Source organism: Humulus lupulus, chromosome X, assembly GCF_963169125.1.
Source record: "Humulus lupulus chromosome X, drHumLupu1.1, whole genome shotgun sequence".
In the NCBI taxonomy this organism is placed as follows: domain Eukaryota; kingdom Viridiplantae; phylum Streptophyta; class Magnoliopsida; order Rosales; family Cannabaceae; genus Humulus; species Humulus lupulus.
This window is the reverse complement of record NC_084802.1, coordinates 15,741,305-15,762,671: the sequence shown is the minus strand read 5'-3', so window position 1 is coordinate 15,762,671 and position 21,367 is coordinate 15,741,305. Positions and strand designations below refer to the sequence as shown.

Sequence of the window (21,367 nt, the reverse complement as noted above, 5' to 3'; positions counted from 1 at the left end):
GTGAGCGTTTCTTTCACTGGTTTTTGCTGCTAGAAACTCAAGTTGATAAATGCCATCCCTAAGCTTTCCTTGAAGCACCACTTTCCTTGTTCCCTTGCCCTTCACAAAACAACAATCAGAGAAAAATTCAATGAACATATTATTATCCAAAGTTAGTTTTCAAATGTTAACAAGATTCTTAGTAATTTTGGGAACATGTAAAACATCTTTCAGCAAAGGAGTATGACCAGATTTGGTCTGAAAGTTGTCGTGACCTATATGAGAAATATTGAGGGTATTACTATCCCCAAATACCAAAGTATCCTTACCATGGTATTCATTCTTTTGTTGTAAGTTCCCATATCATATGTAACATGGTTGCTGGCACCACTATTAGCATACCATTGATCATTCTCAACCATTTTCGGAGTGGCAATGAAGGCAGATGGATTGTTGGTTGGTTTGTTTATGTTGTTTCCTCTAGGGGCTGTTCCCATATAACTTTTGTCATATCGGTTGTAGCAATATGCGGCTGAGTGCCCATACTTTCCACATACTTGACATGTGGGTTTTGGAGTGTTGGAGCGCCCACCAGATCTGCCACCTCTTCCTCTAGATTGTCCTCCTCCACGGTTGAGATAGGAGCCTCGGGGTTGGCCAGAAAATGACTGAGGGCATGATCCTCGACCTTGGTTAGTTGATGAGGGCTTTATGGCAAAGTTGGCTTGAGGTTGAGTTGAAGCATTAGGTAGCTTGGCTGCACTTGAGAAAGCATTTATTCTTTCCATTTTGGTGTCAAAACTAACCAAAATATCCTGTAAATCTTACCAAGAGGTGGAACAACGTCCCTCAACTTGAAGAATAATGGGAGATATTCAACGTCAAGACCATATAATATATTGGCTATTAAATGATGTTCAAGATAGGGGTCACCTGCTAGAGCCAACGCGTCAGCCCATTGTCGCTTCTGTTGAAGATACTCGGTCATCGGAAGAGATCCTTTCCGTGATGTTTGGATTTTGGTACGCAATTCGTCCATCCTCGACTTAGAGTAGGCGCCATAGAGAGCTTCGAGAATTCACCATAAGGAAGTAGAGGAGTCGCAACCCATAACCTCGTAGCAATGTATTTATTCATGGATCCGTAAAACTATCCTAAGAGCAGCTGGTCATGGACAACCCATTGTTCAAACTCAGGGTTGATTTTTGGAGTGGAAGAGGAAGAGTCGACATGGATAGGTAGAGTTTCTGGAGGTTTCACTTTTGCTCCGGTGAGGAAGTCGTCGAGTCGACGACCACAGACTATAGCGGAGACGATTGTCTTCCACAATGTAAAGTTGTTTCTGTCAAGCTTTAATGCAAATGGTTAGTTTAGAGTACTCCCAAACTGTGGAACTTGGACAGGAAGAGAGGGTGGAGCCACCATGGGAGACGAAGGTGAGACACCACTAGTTGCTGGTCCTTTGGACGTCTAGGAATGAGGGGTTGTTTCACCATCATTGGTCGACGTGTTGGCGGAGGCCAGAACCTGGGACCTGAGACCAAGACTGAAAACAGAAAAAGAACAGAGAAAAGAAATGCGGTATTGATTGTAAAGCTCAGCTCATCAAATAGCTGAGGCTGAAGGTTGTATTTATATTGAACTTTGGTGTACAAAAATCAATTAGCAACAAACACGTATGCAGGAAAAATACAGCTAATATTTGTACAATCATAACAGAATCGTACATCACAATATGACAACAAATAATTTACACACAGACAAAATATTCAATAACCGATTTCTGAGACCACAACCACCACAACCTCGCACCAACGACTACTGCCATTTCCTATTTCTCAACAGGAACAAATTTAACTTCAAATATCTAGATCTAAAGAAAAATCAAATACAATGTCGAATCTAGATTTGAGAAGATCTACATCCAAAAAAAAAAAGGGCCGGGGAAGGAAATGGATATATAAATTATGCTATATTTAATTTTAAGTAAATTTATGTTTATTTTATAACATGATACATTGATAATATTTTGTCAATGAAAAAGCGATAAGTATTCACTTTCAAAATATTTCAATAAAAGTTAAAAGGAAAACAAAATATTTTAAGGTATACCATTTGTAGTGATATAATCTTAAAAGTTAATTTTTCAAATGTCTTTATTATTGTCTAGTAATTATTTTATATATTATTATTATTATGCCTACAAAAGTTATAAATAATAAATGTTACCTTTTGAATGTATTTTAAACCACACTTGGATTTTACCACTATAAATTTGTTCACAATTATTATTTGGTATAAATCTTTTACTTTTACTTGTATTAACAAAATGGAATTGGGATCTACTTGTATTATAGTTTTAATATATAATTTATGTATTTTTAAAATTTTAAAATATTAATTTTTCATTATTGAATTTTTCTTATATACTCGATTCTAAAAACTTAGACGAGGATTATATTTGTTTCACTTACAAAAATAATCATAATGTACGAAATGATATTTATATAATATATAAATTCGAAATATTCTCGTGATAAGAATTTTTAAATTATACAATTATTTAAACATATTAAATATTTTGTTTTAAAATAAATTATTCACACGATAACTCAAACAAACTTTGATTACGATTATTGTTCGAGAACTTTTGACGACATGCATGTGCTTCTGGTGTTTTAAAAAAATGAATGTAACGACTATAATTTAAAAAAACTTAAGCTCATATATAATTTTATAAAAACAACTATATAAAACTCAACTTTATAGTTTTACGAACACAATTTCACAAGCTTATACATGGTAAGGAATGTAACAACAATGCACCAAACAAAAAAATTGATAATATATTAGAGAAAATCTGACCACTTATATATATATATATTTATATTACACTATCCAAAAATGATTTTAGGAGTGTTGGGAAAAGTTAGGGTCTGATTGGTTCGCCATTAGAAAACTGTATTTTTGAAAAGTGGGATTCTGAAATGAAAATCTGAATTTAGTGACTGAAAACATGTTTCTGAAAATGCGATTGGTTCAATGTCAGGAAACTATTTTTGAGTTTTAAAAAACTGAATCTGTGATTGGTATTAAATTTGAAAATATAACAGAAACTGAATACGTGATTGGTTCAGCTGAATCTGAATATTATTTTTATTTTTATATTTTATTTATATAAGTTATATAATATTAAATTTTGATTTATCTACAAATTTAATTATATTGATAAATTAAAATTTAATAATAGTGCATTGATTAAATTCATAACAATATTGCATTGTCGTTAATTTTAATATTTTTTCTAAATTAAAGTTACATATTTTTAATTAACTAAACATTATTGTTATAACTAAACCACATTTGTCGAGCAATGTCATCTCTAACATTTTCCATCTGAGCCATATAAGCTTGACTGAAATTAATCTGTGGTGCCTCAGAAATTCCTGCTTCATCTCCTTCTTGTTGGTTTTCTATTGTTGTATTAGATTGGCTTTCAGTTCCTTCAATATCTTCAACAGGTGTAGCATCAACTGAATATTGTTCAAACATTCTATCATTAATAGAATGCATTTTGATCCAGTTGTGGATAGTGCAACATGCTATTGGTATTCGACGTTGCTTTCCAAGCAAGTATGGAGGCATTGACTTCAAAATGGGAAACCTGGCTTTAAGAAGTCCAAAACAACGTTCAATCACATTGCGCAATGATGAGTGCCTATAATTGAATAACTCCATCGCACCTCTAGGATGGTTCCCTCTTCCTCTAAAGCGACGCAAGTGATAACGTTCACCACGATATGGTGCTAGAAACCCAGGCATATTTGGATAGCCAGAATCAACAACATAGTATTTACCTATATTAAAATCACTTATTATGAACAAGGGAATGTGAAAGAAAATTATAATGCATCAAGACAAGTGTAATTTAAGACCTGGTGGTGGCATGGGAAAGTTATCGTCTTTTCTAATTGCATCAAGAAGCACTCGAGAGTCATTGGCTGTTCCTTCCCATCCAGCGTAGACATAAGTAAACATCATATTAAAGGAGCATGCAGCCATTACATTTTGTGTTACATCTACTTTTCTTCCTCTATATGCAAGTTGTTTTAGAGCTGGTGCAACTGCACTTACATGAGTACCATCAATTGCTCCAACACAATCCTACATAATAAATCAAATATATCATTACCAACTTCAATTAAATTCATATGAATTATAACAAATTTTTTATTAAAATTAATAAATAAAATTTACCTTAAACCATGGGAAATACTTTGAATTATTTTGAATTTCTGCTTGCACAGTATTAAAGTGAAGAGGCCTTATTACTTCATTTCCTAAATAACACAATGCATCTAGCACTCTGCCAAACTGACGACAAACAGTTTCTACCGAATGTTGATATCTTTCGGCCACAGTCCTAACTCGTTGGTTGTGTGTTACTATCCATAGAAACATGACAACAGCTTCTTCAACACTAATTACCCTGTCATGTTCTATGACTTCCATTTCAACTAATCGACGACATAAAGATCTAAAAGTATTAACGTCCATTCTAATTGTGTAAAACAATCTATCAGGATGTCCATTTAGCAGCTCAAGTAAATATTGACGTCCAGACATATTTGAAGTGCATAGTGGTCGTCTAATCTGTTGAGATTTTTGCATCTCATGTATTCGATTAGCCATGAGAACTTGACCAATTAATTCCTCGCTTGATGAAGACGAAGTATCACCAAATAATATTTCAAACTCCTCATCCGAATCATCCATCTTAGGTACCTAATTATGACAATAATAAAAGTTCAATCACGACAATAAACACCAAGTCAAGTTCATTACACATTATCTAAGATAAAGTCATAACAAACAAAGTTCATGGTTTGGTAGTTCATAACAGACAAAGTCATAATAAATAAACAATATTAAATCACTCCAACAATGAATCAAGATAAGCACGTCGACGCTCCTCATTCATTCTCATGAATATTCCGCGCCATTCTGGGGTTGCTACAAACTCATGCAACGCTTTGAGGTATATTTTGTTATCCAGATCTGGAATACCATCAAGAATGCTTTGACAATCTTCCACATTGTAAGAATTAGTGACATTGCTGGTTTCCTCACTAATTCTTTTTTCTCTCGATTCATAATACTTACGCATAGTCTCACTCCGTGTTAATGATGCCTCAGTCTTAGCAGAATTACTTTTTGCAAGTTCTCCCATCACTTGGTCGAAGGCAGAATTAGCCCCTTTGTTCTTTTTCTCTTTTGGTTTTGGTGCATCTGGTGGAGCAGAAGTAGCTCGACGACGTACACCAGTAACTTCTTCTTCCTCTCCATAATTATCACCATCAAATTCAAGATCAATATCAACATGTGCTCCAGTGCCAACAAAATGACGCTCTTGTTGGCGTTCCTCAACTGAAGAAGGCGGAAGTTGAGTGGAGGCATAACTCATACCACCAGTGGCTGTTGTATTATTGAATATTTCTCCAAGCATCTCATAATGTTGCAATCCTTTTTTTCGAAATCTCTTGGCATTTGGATATTTCTACAAAAATCCAAAAACACACAACATTACTACATAACATGAATTTAGAATAATCAAGTAATCAACAACACAATTATAGTATAAGTCTATTACCTTTAGATAAGTGTCCCATACTTCATCACTTGCTGTAACAGTTTTTGTTTGAGTATCCCATCCCATACCAGTTTGTTCCAAAAGATGAGAAAATTCTTGATGTGCCTTTCTCAACCGATTGAATTTGGATTTCAATTGAGGCGTTTTATATCTTTTTCCAAAAGAATTAAATATGTCATTTTCTATTTTTAGCCATCCTTTTTTGTCCAAGGTTGTTGTTTGTAATCCTTTTTTAGCCTCTTCATACAAAAGACCAATATAATGTGATTCAATAGCCTCAGGGCAAGAAGCATGATCGTCAATGTCTACATTCTTCGCATCCATCTAATCATAATTTTAACTATCACAATCTATGTCTTCATAAATAATGCTTCTTTTAAATTTAGTAGCTCAAGTTTTCAAAATCAAACATTCAAATCAAAGAATTCCAAGATGTAAAGAAAGTAGAGAGAGTGAGAAAAAGAGCTCACCTCAGATGTTGCAGATTGAGAGCAAATGGACTGTAATGGTGTGATGGTGGTGTGGTCGGCTGCTACTTCAAACAAAAGATGATGAGTATTTAATCAGGGACTCAGGACTCAGAACAACTTTTCATTAAACAATTTTTTAGTAGCTTTTGAGTATTTAAACAAGAAACCAAATTTCAAACTATTGAAAGGAAACTAATCAACACCCAATAGAGACTTTTATTAAACAGCCTACGCTCAGAGTTTGTTAGCCAAGCAGACTTGCTTTATGGCTTTGGGCTGCCTTATAATTGGAAATGAGTCCCAGATGTTATATCATATAATCTAAACTATCTTTCTACTCACAAAAGCTTCTCACATTCTTCAAAGCATTTTAGACAACAAAGATTATTTTGAGTTCATGTATTATGTCATGCAATGTGAAGAAAATTTTGCAACAAAATACTTTATTATTACCCACCTATTCTAGCTGCTTTCCAAAAGAATCCCCGGAACCTGCCAAAAAGAAAAGTTGATAAGAACACAACAGGATTGAAATAATAATTCATAAGTTTACACCATATTACACAAAGAAAGAAATAAGAAAATTTGTTATTACTATCTTTTGAACATCTAACTCTGTCTGTATTTCTTGGTTTTCTTGTAAATCATTTTTCATGAAATGTCCAATGTAATAGAAGGGCTGTTAATTTTTAGAAGTTAGTGCAGAAGAATATTACCAGGAATAATGTGTTTAAAGAAAAAAGTAAAGGAACTAATGACAAGTATATATGAACATTTGTAACTGAACTTTATGCTTGGACTAATGATATGTGTATCAAACTAAACCTACTATCTTTGGAAGACAAGACAGAAAAGGATATTACTAGCTAGGAACATATAATGTATTTTCCATCTATAATCATTTTGCCCATATAAAAATGTTGTATCTATTACTTTCTCTTCATTTTTGATTTTTTTCTTCTTCTCATAATTGTTGGATATGGTTTACTTAAAAAAAAAGATCTTATGAGAATTACCCAATATTATGAATGTAATTCAGTATATTAATTACAAGTTTTATTTGCTGCATCTAGCAAATTTGGTCAAGACCCATAAATTTGTTCACTGCAACCAAAAAAAACACAATAAATGCATTCCTAAATACCCAGACAAGATTATCTAATCACACCAGTTACTCACAAAAGCTAGAGCAGCCATTAGAGAAGAGAACTCACACCCTTAATTTTAAGAAATCAAAACTGAACACTGAAGATAATGACATTCCAATTTTACAAGAAAGCAACTATTGAAGGACTCAAAATTAATTTATGAAAAACTTCTTACTCTAGAATTGCAACTGAATAAAAATCCTATTCCTAAGATGCTTATTTGGTGAAAGCCCACAATAAAAACCAAGATTGCCAAATCAGAATTAAAAGCAGGAGAGAGCTTTTAGACTTGCATTTAAAAATTTCACCTGATTGTCAAATTTGACCAAATAAGAGCACAAACCATAATTCAAGTCCATTAACCAAATATGCAAGCATGAGAATTGAATAAAGATATGGAAATATAAAAATAGAATCAAACAATATTATATATATTGCTTCTGATTCTCTTTTGCGTGTATAATGACTCCTTTATTATTTTTTAGTTTCTTGTCTCAACATTTGCAATAAGCAGTTGTATATTATCTCATTTTCTGTCATCAAGATCTCTGTTCACACAGTTGTAAAGTTAAATCTCTACTGACATTGTAATCTCCAAAGGTAGTTGTTCAGTTTTCTGCAATTTATCTATGAAGTTTTCTTGTTTTGTGACTGTTCTTGTTTGGTAATAGTTTGATCACCACAAAGTGTATGATTATAAAAAAAAAAATTCTTCAAAAAAAAGAAGAGAAGATATTAATGTTTTAACTGAGAATTAAGATACACACATATGTATACAAAAATGGTGAAGAAAACTTTATTCAACTGATTATTAAACATTAAGCCTACAATGAAATAAAGACTTTCAGCATGAGAAAATTAGAGAAAAGTATAGAATCAAAAGACACAAAAAAGCATTAGAGCTTTTGGATTAAAGTGTAACATTAAAATTACTCAAGTTGATATTGAGCCATAGTGATTTAAAGCATATAAATTTCTATTCAATATACTATACATTATGTTTCTAAGGCATTTTCCCAAACATGTGGAGTGCACTGTTTCTTTCTTCTTAAACCAGCAGCATTGTTGCATAAAATTACTCCAAAAAAATTCCAACTATAATGAGCAGTACTAAATGTAGAATCCAATTGACATTATTCCAAAATATAAAAAATAAGAAGAAAACTCAGCATTTGATGCAACACATACTACATTCTTCTAATTATACATCTTTCAAGACATAAAGAAAAGCAAACTATAATAACATTAACTCACTCTCTGTTCCTTCTTCAATCAGTGGTGTGTCCAAATGAGGTGAAGCCCAATATAAAGAGTCTTTCAACTTAGATTTGTCTTCCAAGCTTTCGAAAGTCTTGACCTTCAGGTGCTTAAGGTTTGTCAATGGTTGATGACTTCTTCTTTTAAACTCTTCAGGGAAGAGGAAAACCTTAATACATAGTAAACAAAATCAATTAGCTAGCATTGACCATGACCATGCCAAACTCTACAATCTTATAAAGAAAAAGAGGCTAGAAATCAAGTCTAATTAAATTAAGCATATTACACCAGGTATAAGTTCCTATGACCATATCACAAGAGAATAAGCAATTGAAAATTTTGATGTACTAATGGTCGATGGGTATCGAAAATGTATAAACTACTAACTGAAAAACAAGAAACATACAGTATAAAAAGAATAAAAGCTTGTGAAAACAATGAAAGAATTATTGTACCTGTTCTGACTGAGCTTCTAGGCTTTAGAACAAATTTCACATCACTAAAACGATAAACTCTCAAAAATATATATATATATATATATATAAACATTCAAACCAGTTTTAGAGATACCTTATATGGCTGATGGTAGATGTGAAGTTGGAGTGGATCAGGCGCTGTTAGGAGGGGCAATGAATCACCATTGATGGGAGAGAGATGAAGAAGCTCTGTCTTTTGCAAATGGTGGAGGGGACAAGAGATGGATTTTGTTTTTAGGGTTTTTAGGAAGAAATTTCACAAAATGAAGAAAACGGGATTTATTCGTTTTCTATTTTACAACATAAAGTCCAAATATAGATTTTGGATCTGGTTTTGAAAAACTAGCTACCAATCAATTATTTTCATGGGCCCACAGATTTTCAGTTTTCTAATTCATAAAGTTATACCCAAATTCTATACCAATCAGACCCTTAAATTTTGGCAGATTTTTTTTTTATGCAAGGGATTTTGTGGGTGATATTTTGCACGGTATATTTGCCGCAAAAGTACCCAATGTTTAGGGAAAATACCCGGTGTGGACTCAATTTTTTTTTAGCGAGTAAAGTATCAAAACATCCTAAAACCATAATTCTGTCCAATTCCGTTAATATGATCTTAATTAGTGGGTCATAGTGGACACATGTAGGCTCCAGATTATACCTAAATTTAATTTTAAAATTTAAATTAAATAAAAAATAATTTTAAAAATATTAAAATAATATAATATTAAAAATAATATAAAATTAAAAATAACTAAATAAAAAACTAAAAGTGATTTTAATTATTAAAAACACTTTTTAATTTGTTTACAAGAAATTAAAATAAAATTTGTTAAAGAAAAATAAAATAAAAACTAATAAATCTAAGAACACCCCATCACCAATCTCCAATGATCCCAACCAGAGACCTACAACCATCCCCACACCAGAGAATGACCCACAACAGAGAGAATAACCCACCACCCGAGACCTACCCTCACCACCTACACCACCATCGCACAACCACCGAAACCCCAAAACCCAAACCACCCCATAGGAGAAGAGACCCAAAACCCAAACCATCGCATAGGAGAAGGGCCCATAAACCAACACCTACACCACCATCGCCGCCAGCTTTTGAAGAGAAAAACCGGCACCCATGGACGATGCTGAGGAAGAAGAAGAGGCCGTGGGGTGCCAAGGGAGAAGAAGAGGAAGAAGAGGCCGTAGGGAGGAAGAAGAGGTTGTGGTCGGTGGTGGTTGCGATGGAGGGGGCTACGACGACGTGGGGAGGCAAGGAAGAAGACAGTGAAGGAGAGGGTGAGATAGAGATTGAGTAGTGAGAGAGGTGAGATAGTTTTAGGGTATTTTTTAAAAAAAAGTTGAAATCAATTTAAAATTTGTATATATTTATTTATTTTTATAATTAATTTGTATTATTTTAATATTTTAAAATGTATTTTTAATTTAATTTAAATTTTAAAATTAAACCTAGGTATAATCTAGAGTCTATACGCGTCCACTATGGCCCACTAACAGAGACCCTAGTGACAGAACTAGATGAAATTACAGTTTCAGGATGTTTGGATACTTTACCTGCTAAAAAAAAGATTTGGTCCATGTCGGGTATTTCCCCCAAACATTGGGTACTTATGTCACAAATATCCCTATTTTTCACTAGGACACCTGACTTTTGCTGATGTATTACTAAAAGCGCCAACAAAAGACATCTTATCGATGATTCTTTACTGGCGAAAAAATATGCCCAGAAAAGTCAAATAATCTTTGCCGGTGTAAAATGATATTTTTACCGATGGTTTTTTTTAGGCCGACGGCAAAAGTCTTAGTTGTTTTTAGTGACTTAGAAAATCTGATCACTTATATATATAAATATAGAGAAATTCTGTAGTAGGGGTGCCAGTTTAGTTCGTACCAGTAGGGGCATTTTTGTTTTTGGTAGGTAGAGAAATTATAACCATTTTTTTTATATGATAATGTATATTGTAGTTATAGTAATCACGTACCAATTTTCAAAAAATTCTAAATACTTTACAATACTAAAAATTAGAGTTCAAAATGGTTAGTTGCACGTGTGCAATTAACTATTTGAGCTATGTTTTGGTATCATAAATTATTTGAAATTTTCTAAAAATTAGCCGGATGCCTGCTATAACTACAATGTACGCCGTATGAAAAAAAATAGATTATAAGTTTTCTACATGTCCAAAAATGGAAACAACCCTACAAGTAAAAACTAAACTAGCGCCCATACAATCAAATTCTTCAACGAATATATATTCTCCTATAAAGGCTTCACTTTAAGCTTTACTGATAGAGCTCTCAGTGTTTTCGACCCGTGAACAGTTTTCGGCGCGATTTTTTTTATGACCGTGTATATTGTAGCTATTTAGAGCATCCTGGAAATTTTCAGAAAATTCTGAATAGTTTACAGCATTGAAAACTAAGTTCAAATATGTTGTTGCACGCATGACTAATTTTTTTTTATGCGCGTAGAAAACATGTTTGAACCTAGTTTTCGGTACTGTAAATTATTCAGAATTTTCTGAAAATTTGCAAGATGCTCTAAATAGCTACAATATACAAAGTCATGATTTTTTTTATGCGCATAGAAAGTAACATGTTTGACGGTACGGTAAACTATTCGGAATTTTCTGAAAATTTGCGGATGCTCTAAACAACTACAATATACACAGTCCAAAAAAAAAATTATGCTAAAAACTACTCACAAGTCGAAAAATGCTGAGAGCCTTACCGGTAAGACTTGAAGTGAAGCCTATAAAAAAATTCTCCCATATATATTATAAGTTTTGTACTGTTATGTTTTGAATAGATATGATATATAATGTACGACTTGCAAATTTTAATTGGGTCACTGTCACTTGAGAAAGCGACTCAATTTTGAATTAGGGCCGAGAAGGGTCTGTGTTTGGTAATGATATGGGGCCCATATTGATTTCCTATATCCAAGCGATTGTTATTTTAGGCCCACAATGACCTATTCCATTTAAAAGTGGCACTATCTTCTAATATTTTTAAGGAACAAAAGCCTAACCTCTGCTCATCATAAAAGAAGAGAGCAAAAAAGTGTGGCATAGTTTAGTTTAGTATAACTTAACCACAAAGTTTAGTCAATATATGCTTTAAATGTAGGGTTAACCGGTTTGTGTTAACTCATACATAATTACTCATTATATATTTAGTACTATATATATATATATATATATATATATATGACGACTTCTCAATCGATACTACTTATAGATGGACACTAACAATTATGATGATGTGGCAACATAATAACTTGGTATAGCAAGTCAACAACATATAAATATTTTTTTTCTACATTAATTTTGAATTTAGTTATTTCTTTTGCCATAATTAGTATTGTTTCTAACCAATGAAAGACACTAGCTATATTTAGAAATTGACATGTATTTGAAAACTGAAAATTTTACAATATTATCTTTTCATGATAAATACATGTTTTTCATCAGGTAACCATTCTAAAAATTTGAAAAAATCAAAATTTATTTTTAGAAATATTAATTAACAACTATAAATATGGACCGTTGATCTTAATCCAATGATTAATATTAAAATAACCATCCATGAGTAGTAACCATTAAGAGTGCACCCAGGGCCGGCCCTAGGCATAGGCGGGCTAGGCCCGTGCCTAGGGCCCACCCCTACCCAGGGCCCATTTTATTTAAAATTAGTTTAATTTTATATTACTAAATATTAGTTTAATTTTATATAAAATTACATATACAAAAAGGCCCATTTTTTTCAAATTTATTAAAACCGTCTGAGGCCCACTTTTTTTCAGGGCCGGCCCTGAGTGCACCCATATATATATATATATATGAGAATTCTCCTACACGGGCTTCACTTTAAGCTCTACCGGTGGGACTCTCAGTGTTCTCGACCCGTGAACAATTTTTGGGGCGATTTTTTTTATGACCGTGTATATTGTAGCTATTTAGAGCATCCTGCAAATTTTCAGAAAATTCCGAATAGTTTACAATACCGAAAACTAAGTTCAAACATGTTGTTGCACACGTGACTAATTTTTTTTATGCGCGTAGAAATTAACACGTTTGAACCTAGTTTTCGGTACCGTAAACTATTCATAATTTTATGAAAATTTGCAGGATGCTCTAAATAGCTACAATATACACGGTCATAAAAAAAATCGCGACAAAAACTGTTCACGGATCGAGAACACTGAGAGCCCCACTAATAGAGCTTAAAGTGAAGTCTCTATATAAGAATTGTACTCTATATATATTAAAATTATGTATTGAAATGACCTTTGTATTTATTTTTAGGTCCACCAAAATAATGGAAAAGCTATTCAATAGGAGAGTCATTTCATCACTTGTAGTTTCTAGCCAAATAAAGAAAAAAGAATGAATTCATTTTCATTCTTTTCTTCTCTCTCAAACCAAATGAGATCTAACTCTCCCATTGAATCTTAGATTTTAGGAGGAAATAAAATTAATACTAATTTTTTTTTAGAATATATATTACTTAAATGTAGTATAATTTTATAAAATTTAAAATAATTATAAATATATTAAAAAAAAATTCTTATAAAATCTTAGCAAAATATTTTCTTTAATATTTTTCTGACTTTCCTCTCTCACAAACTTCTCATTAGTGAAATCCAAGATTCAAACAAAACTTAAAGAATGAAAGTTAAACACTTATTTTCATCCATCAAAAAAGGGATTTTTTTTTTAAATATGGGAATTTAGTTTATAAAAATATGGCTTTCCCATATGTTTAAATTTTAGAAAAATAACTTTTAAAAAGCCATAATTAATATAGTTTTTTAGATGGGTTAACTTTCTAAAATTCCATATTACTTTGTTTCTATGATTCTAAAACATTATATATTTTTTGAAATGTTAGACATTAATTAGTGACTTTATATATATAATAATAAAGTGATTATATATATTTGATACTCATCATTAATTCATGATTATTTATATATTAATAGTGTATCCAAGCAATCAATTGATTCGTTACATCAAGTTATATACATATATAACTATTATAAGTTTAATATATTATATATATAATGTGTTTCTATACATAACTCTTATATGAATTATATTGTAACTATGTATTAGTTTTGTTATTAAATTCCTTATATTGTTCAATAAAATGAAATATTATATATATAATTGTTGTGTGATATTGGTCAATATATCGCACAATTTTGTGAAAGAAAATTAAGATATTTTGCTTTAAAATTAATGCAGAGACAAACATGTGTGATTTTTAAGAAAACAAAAAATCAGTTTAATGATAAATAAAGTATAAATAAGTCATTCAAAATTGTAATGTAATTTTTGTTTTCTTTTTAATTATGTTTTTGATAATTGGTTACACTCTAAAAAAATGGCAGGCCATTAAAATGAAAACATCGTCAATACATGGAGTATTAATTTATTCATATTGGTTAAAATCTAAAAACTATAACCAATTATTATATTATGTTTGCAACCGGTTGTCACTTTATAAATTGTAACCAGTATTATGTTTGTAACTGGCTATCACTCTAAAAATTGTAACAAGTGTTATACTTATAACCACCCACTATCACTCTAAAAATTGTAACTAGTTATTTATTGCTTAAATTTTAACAAATTGATTCATTCTTATTATTTTTTCTAAATATATTTTTCTAATTGGCCAATTAGAATAGAGACAGGTTATATTCTGTTACTAACTTGTTTAAATTATACAATAAATGACCAAAATTTTCAATTTTAGATAGTAACCCATTACTAGTCTTTGAAAACACAACATAGTAATTGGTTAGTTTTTTTTTTTTTAGACTTGTAACCAGTTACATTCTCAAATTGAAAAATTGTAACCGGTTACCACTATAAAACTGAGAAAGTTGTAACTGGTTATAGTAACAAAATTTCACATATTTCGGAAGAAAGAAAAATAGGATTCAAGATTGAAATAAAAGAATAAGAATAAGAATATTAATTTTAATTTTTGTAGAGTTGCAATGTTTTTGAGCCATTTGATAAAATTGAAGAATAATCTAAAATACGAGTTCATATAAAAGTAAAAAATTGAAATTTTTACTTTCTATGTTTTTTTGGAATAGTTTGGATTTTCCACATGAATAACGATGCTTGTATTTATAGGGATATATTTACTTACAAAAAGAGGGGGGCCTTAATTTTTTTTAATTTAGACATTGGCCCCCTTATTATTATTATTTTGACATTTTGGCCCCTTAAGATTGCACTCTCCCTCCATCCCTGTTTGTTTACATCACTGCCATAAATAAATGCTATCCAAATAAATAAAATGTACCATAGGCCTAATAATAAACATATATAGTAAATGGTGTATATACTGTTAAAAAATTATCTTATACGTACCATTGTTAAAAAAAAATATATGATGTACAATCTAAAATTATACCCAATTTTTTTTTTTAAAGAAATACTTATTTTTAGTAGTTTTTATTTATTTATTAAGCAACTTGTATTAGTTTATGTATATAAAGAAAAAAAGATGAAATATACCGAACTCAAATAACTTAAAAAGAATCATAATCTAATAAATAAAATCAATAATAATTTTGAAAAACGTTCTAAATGATAAAAAATAAATGGTAATAAAACTTTTAACAAATAGTCATTACATCTATAGAAAATAATTTTTGTAGAATTGTGCTGAAAATGAAATTTGTATAATACTATCCTTTTCATCTACATATGAAAAAACGAGAAAAATAAATTTATTTATTTCTATATACTTTAAAATAAAAAATTGAACATATATATTGTTATACTTATTTTTTGGGCATGATATTACAATTTAAAGAATAAAAATTATAAATGGATGATGAACATAACTAATTGCATCCATGTTCTCACAAAGCACAAATCAAATTACCAAAACGCTAACATAAAGGACTTGGTCGCCTAACCACATTCTTCAACCTCTATTGGTACAAGAGTTGTTCCTCTACCTCTGTTCACACAAGAGATGATCTCTACCTCTGTTCGCACAAAACAAGTTTTTTCACCTTTGTTCGCACAAGGCAAGCCATCACACGTTAATTGGAAGACTCTGGTCGCTCAGTAACACACTCTTGTTCCTGTTCATTTATAGTTGCCTGAGGAATGCTAACAGAGATGCCTAATCACGACTTGATCGCTAACCTTTGTTAAGTTAAGGCATCACTACAACAAAAAACAGTTTTGATGACATTTAAATTGTATCATAAAACCCATGTTAAAAATGTTGTTAAATTAATGGGGGTTCCATTAAAAGTCTAATACTTACTACAATATTTATCTTATATCATTGTAGATTCTTCTGTTATGACATAAAGAAAATGTCATTTAATATTTTTTCATTAAAAAATTATTAAATAATTAAATAAAATTATTGTAAAATAATAATCCAATAATAATTATTTGAAATAATTTTTGTTGATTAAGATTTTAATAATTTATTAAACCTTTTCTTTTTTGTTCGAATGAACGATTATCAACCATATAAATCTGTCATCAGAATTATTTTCTCATCTTGGTTCTTCATTTGCACAATTTCATAGTCATCAATTCTTCTTGTACATGTATCTGTAAAACAAAACATAATATGAGTTAGTAAAATTGCATAATACATGCATATATAACATAAAAAAAATAGAAAGAAAGAGAGAAAATAGTATAACTTATAATTATATATAGTTTGTTGGACCAATTAAATAGAAAGAAAGAAAATAGTATAACTTACCTTATTCGTGAATTTCATAAAGAAGAGGTGAGTGAAGAACTTGATAATCAGACCTTTCAAGAATGAGACAATAAAAATTTAAAAGCATCGAGATTGTTAAATATCACAACTCTTGTGCGAAAAAAAAAGAGATATATATGTGAAATTTTTATTATAATATTATATATTTATATTAATGATATATTTAAATTATTCATTAAAGATAACTTATAAAATACAACATTTTTAGGAGCATGTCCAAGTCGTTTAAAAATTAAATTTTATAAATAACATATAACAATTATATTTTATGAAATAAAATTTAAATGTTGATTATAAAATTATATTTTTATTATATTGTTAACAAATATTAAAATTTAATACGTAATCTCTTCTGCTATGGCGTTTTTAAAGCATAATTAAATTTAAACATTTAATGATATTTATTTAAAGTTGTTAAAAAGTATTTTTACAATAATTTTAAACAAATGTCATTGAATTCTAGTTTTTTCAACATTTAAAAAATAAGAGTCATCTTAAACATTATTTTATGACATTAGAAATAAAATGTTGTAAATTTTGTGTCATAAAAAGTCTTTTTTTTGTTGTAGTGCATGCTCATTCTTGATAGGTCATGACACTAACAAAATTAGCAAGGGAAATTTCATGTTCTATATGCATGATAACTTAATCAGTAAAACTTTTTAATATGCCAACATAAGTTACTATCACAAATATATGACAATTTCAATTTTTTGAACAAAAATACCTCCAACATTCAAACACTCATTTTTTTTCTCAGTCCGAACTCTCTCTCTAACGTCTCTATCATTCTCTCTCTCTCTTTCTCTCTCATTCTAATCTTGTAGATTTTGAAAAAAATACCAAAATTAAAAAAAAAAGAATCATCTGAAATAGACATTTGAGTGAAAAAATATGAATCTCTAAAGTTTTCGTCAAATTTCAGTGTATAATATCAAAATTGCATCGAAAAAGCATCGTTTTGGCCAAAAATCAAGTTTTCAGGGTTGCATTGCAAAAACATCGATTTTACATCGAAAAAGTATCGATTTGACCAATAAACAAGTTTTCATGATTGTATCGCAAGAGCATATCGAAACACTATCCATTTTGCATCGAAAAAACATTGTTTTGGCCAAAAATCAAGTTTCAAGATTGAATCGAAACACCATCAATTTTATATCGAAAAAACATTGTTTTGGCCAAAAATCAAATTTTCATAATTACATCGCGCAAAAGTATCGAAACCCCTTGGATGAATTATTATTTATTACACAAAATAAATAAGAATCCAATCACTATAGATTTCCAAGATCCTTTTTATTATTATCAATAAAACTACCATGATACGTACGTACCTGCCATGTCCCATGTGTGTATTCTTATATCATTTCATCATCTCTTTTTGTTATTCTTTTATCTCTATTTTCTATATTCTCTTTCTTTTTTGCGTCCTTATATTTCCGTTGATCTATTGCTCTTTATTCTTGTTATCTTCTCTTTCTCTCTTCGTTGTAGATCATTTATTGTAACTTAATCAATATACATATATATATATATTAGTTTAAAATTAACATAAAATCGATATATGGCAAATTGAGTTGGGAGTCTATTCTGGTATATTGTTTTTTGATGAGGTAATTTTTCTCATATTACTTGGATTTTCCTACGTCTTCATCTATCTATTTTAAACAAACCCTTTTTTTCCTCATGGGTAATTATATATATAAATATATGCGACTGCTTTTCTTGTTTGCAATATATATAATCACAGTACGTAGTACGGATATAAATATTCCTCATTGTTCTAATTCCTTAAGCCGCCGGCTAAAGGCAACCGATATAATTTTAAAATACCATTGTTGTAGTTGATATAATAACCAACAAATATAGTGTTATGCTAAGTAACATTGCATTTAACTAAAAATAATATGAAAAGTGATTATGACATCATTGAGACTTGTATAAATAATGACTCTTCGCTCAATAAGTTAGAACACACTGCCACAAATATATACACACACATACTACTGTTCTCTCTCTCTCTCTATATATATATAGTATATATTATAAGCAATGGCCTCCTCCCGGTTTTACAACATTATTTTGTTAACCATTTCTTGTTTATGCGTTAACCTGATGACCCTTCCTTCGTTTGTTCACTCCCAAGAAACAGGCACTGCCACCTTTTACACTCCGCCCTATCAGCGTAAGTATTATATTTGCATATAGATTTATGTGCCTGTATATATGAGGTGGATGTAGTCCTGTTTCGGGATCAGTCCCATACTATTATGGAGTAATATACAAATACTACTTTGGCCCGAATATGCGATCGACTACTGTATTTTGTTAAATGATAATTTGAATATGTGTTTTACAAAATGGATCAAAATAGTACTCTAGAGCCAATTTTAGTCAAAATATTTTTAATTATAAGATCAATTCTCGAGTCGTTAGTGATGCGATGAGTTTAGAGAAATAGAGAAAGCGGTCGAGGAGCTGAGAATAAAAGATTAAATTTGAATTTTTTTTGGACCAAAATTAAATATAAGGTACTATTTTGATCTATTTTGTAAAACATAAAATCTAAATTGTCATTTCATAAAACACAAAGTCTAATCGCGTATTTAGGAACAATACATAGCCAAACTCGTACTTTCCCTTAATACAATGTTATTTCTAAATTACTTCAATAGTACTATAAATTACTCCAAAATAGAACATTATTTCAAAGAACGGAACTACATCCGAAACCTAGAAGTAGAAATTAATAGTGAATATTGTTTTATATGTATAGCATCTAGTTGCTACGGTTTCGAGGAGCAAGGAGTGATGATAGCAGCAGCAAGTGATGCCATATACAACAATGGAGGAGCATGTGGACAAATGTACCAAGTGAGTTGCTTGAGTGGGACAAACTTAGGCACCCCAATGCCTTGTTTGGGTGGCTCTGTTACTGTCAAAATCGTTGATCACTGCCCACCTGGGTCCTGTAGGGGTACTATTGACTTATCACAAGAGGCCTTTGCTTCCATTGCAGATCCAGCTTCTGGGGTTATCAACATCTCTTACCAACAGTATGAACTTACTTATCTTATCACTTCTTTCCAGTATATAATATCCACCACGTATATTATTATTATTATATATTCTATTCTAAGTTTACAATTTATTTCTTATTTTTAGATGTTTGTTTCATAAATTTGTAGGGTCTAATGAAGATGCACTCCCTCAGCAATGCAATGCCATGCTCTCAAAGATGCAATAAAACACCAATATTCTTATTCTTGTTACTATCTAGTTTGAATTAATATGTTTCATCATTTATATTTCTTTATGTAAAGAGTAATAGTATCTCACGATGCAAAAAGACACATCAATTTAGGAAATGACTTCAACTAGTCTATTGATATTGATATTTAAATATTTGTTTCAATTATTTATACTTTAGGCTGTTTTGTTACTCAATAAACATTTTATATGGAAGTTCAGTTTTTATTGATATTATCAAGTAATTTTGTGGTCAACATTTTCATTAAAGTGGAAACAAAAAAAGTGATTGATCAAAACTGCAAATTTAAGTTTGATGAATCAGGTGAGCAGGCTGTTATATCAAATTGTTACAAAGATTAAACAGATTGATATGGATTTAACAATACAAAATACAATTCTCTTATGATGATGAATCTTCTCCTCAAGATATTACTTTATTCCTCTTATAAAAAGTCTTCATGAATTTTCTTTTAAAGATGGTGCTTTCTTCGGGCTTTCTTCCTTCCGAAGAAAGACTTTGAAAAATCCTTTCGTCAAGATGTTGATGAACTGTTTTATAAGGGGTGAAGCCTTCTTCCTTACAAAGAATTGTGATGTACTCTTAATCTTAAGGTGTTGCACAACAACTAAACACTAGACTAAGAAAACTTTCTTAATTTCACACAAAGATGTTCTCAAATTTTACAACATGAATTATGAATGACAAAAGAGACATCCAAAAAGTTACTCAATTTGTTGCTTAAGTCTTCTATTTATAGAAAAAGTGCTCACAACTCATCCACAAAGTTTGCATTCAATTAGATTTCAATATCCAAACTTTTCTTAAACGAACGATTTTGTTAACTCTCGCATAGCCAACATGTCTTATCAATTTGATCAGTTGTTCAATGAGATTGTGAACGAACTTGGTCTAAATATCATAAATATCTTTATCAACAAGAATAAAATCTTTAATTGTATAAATATCTTTATTAGGAAGCAATTTTGTATTTAAGTAACATATAAATTAATAGAAATAATAATGTCACTTATTAAAATTTAGAATAACGGAAAACGAGCTGTGTGTTCCAGTTTGATAGATCAAGTTTTTAACTTAATCTGACAACTTATGAACCAGATCAATCAACTTTTGAGAGTACCAAAAATTGTCAAAAAAAGTAATTTATCTTAGAGAATTGTTAAGGAGCATTAGACTATTGTGTCCCACATGAAATAAGTGTAAAAATATTGAACCATTAATAAGAACATGTGTAACTCCACTAATTACCAATTGGTTTTTAGATGGAGCCTCATGATTCTTGTCATGGTATCAAGAGCCAATTCTCTAGC

At 30.5% G+C, this 21,367-nt stretch overlaps 4 protein-coding genes across 4 annotated transcripts; 2 read left to right on the top strand and 2 right to left on the bottom strand.

Annotated features, from left to right (window-relative positions):
- Positions 1-3,312: 3,312 nt before the first annotated feature.
- Positions 3,313-4,755, bottom strand: LOC133805561 (protein ALP1-like). The gene is made up of 3 exons (XM_062243742.1): positions 4,237-4,755; positions 3,915-4,143; positions 3,313-3,836 (listed from the first exon to the last, which is right to left on the bottom strand). The coding sequence occupies exons 1-3, from the start codon at positions 4,753-4,755 to the stop codon at positions 3,313-3,315; spliced, it is 1,272 nt and encodes a 423-aa protein (XP_062099726.1).
- LOC133803641 (uncharacterized protein At2g29880-like) lies at positions 4,715-6,187 on the bottom strand. The gene is made up of 3 exons (XM_062241743.1): positions 6,100-6,187; positions 5,630-5,953; positions 4,715-5,536 (listed from the first exon to the last, which is right to left on the bottom strand). Exons 2-3 carry the CDS (start codon positions 5,951-5,953, stop codon positions 4,913-4,915), a joined length of 948 nt encoding a protein of 315 aa, XP_062097727.1. The 5' UTR covers positions 6,100-6,187; the 3' UTR covers positions 4,715-4,912.
- A 3,725-nt stretch (positions 6,188-9,912) lies between these two features.
- Positions 9,913-10,299, top strand: LOC133805560 (uncharacterized). The gene has a single exon (XM_062243741.1). The coding sequence runs from the start codon at positions 9,913-9,915 to the stop codon at positions 10,297-10,299; it is 387 nt and encodes a 128-aa protein (XP_062099725.1).
- An 8,539-nt stretch (positions 10,300-18,838) lies between these two features.
- On the top strand, positions 18,839-19,981 carry LOC133805559 (EG45-like domain containing protein). Its single transcript, XM_062243740.1, has 3 exons — positions 18,839-18,971; positions 19,563-19,875; positions 19,975-19,981. Exons 1-3 carry the CDS (start codon positions 18,839-18,841, stop codon positions 19,979-19,981), a joined length of 453 nt encoding a protein of 150 aa, XP_062099724.1.
- The last annotated feature ends 1,386 nt before the right edge of the window (positions 19,982-21,367 follow it).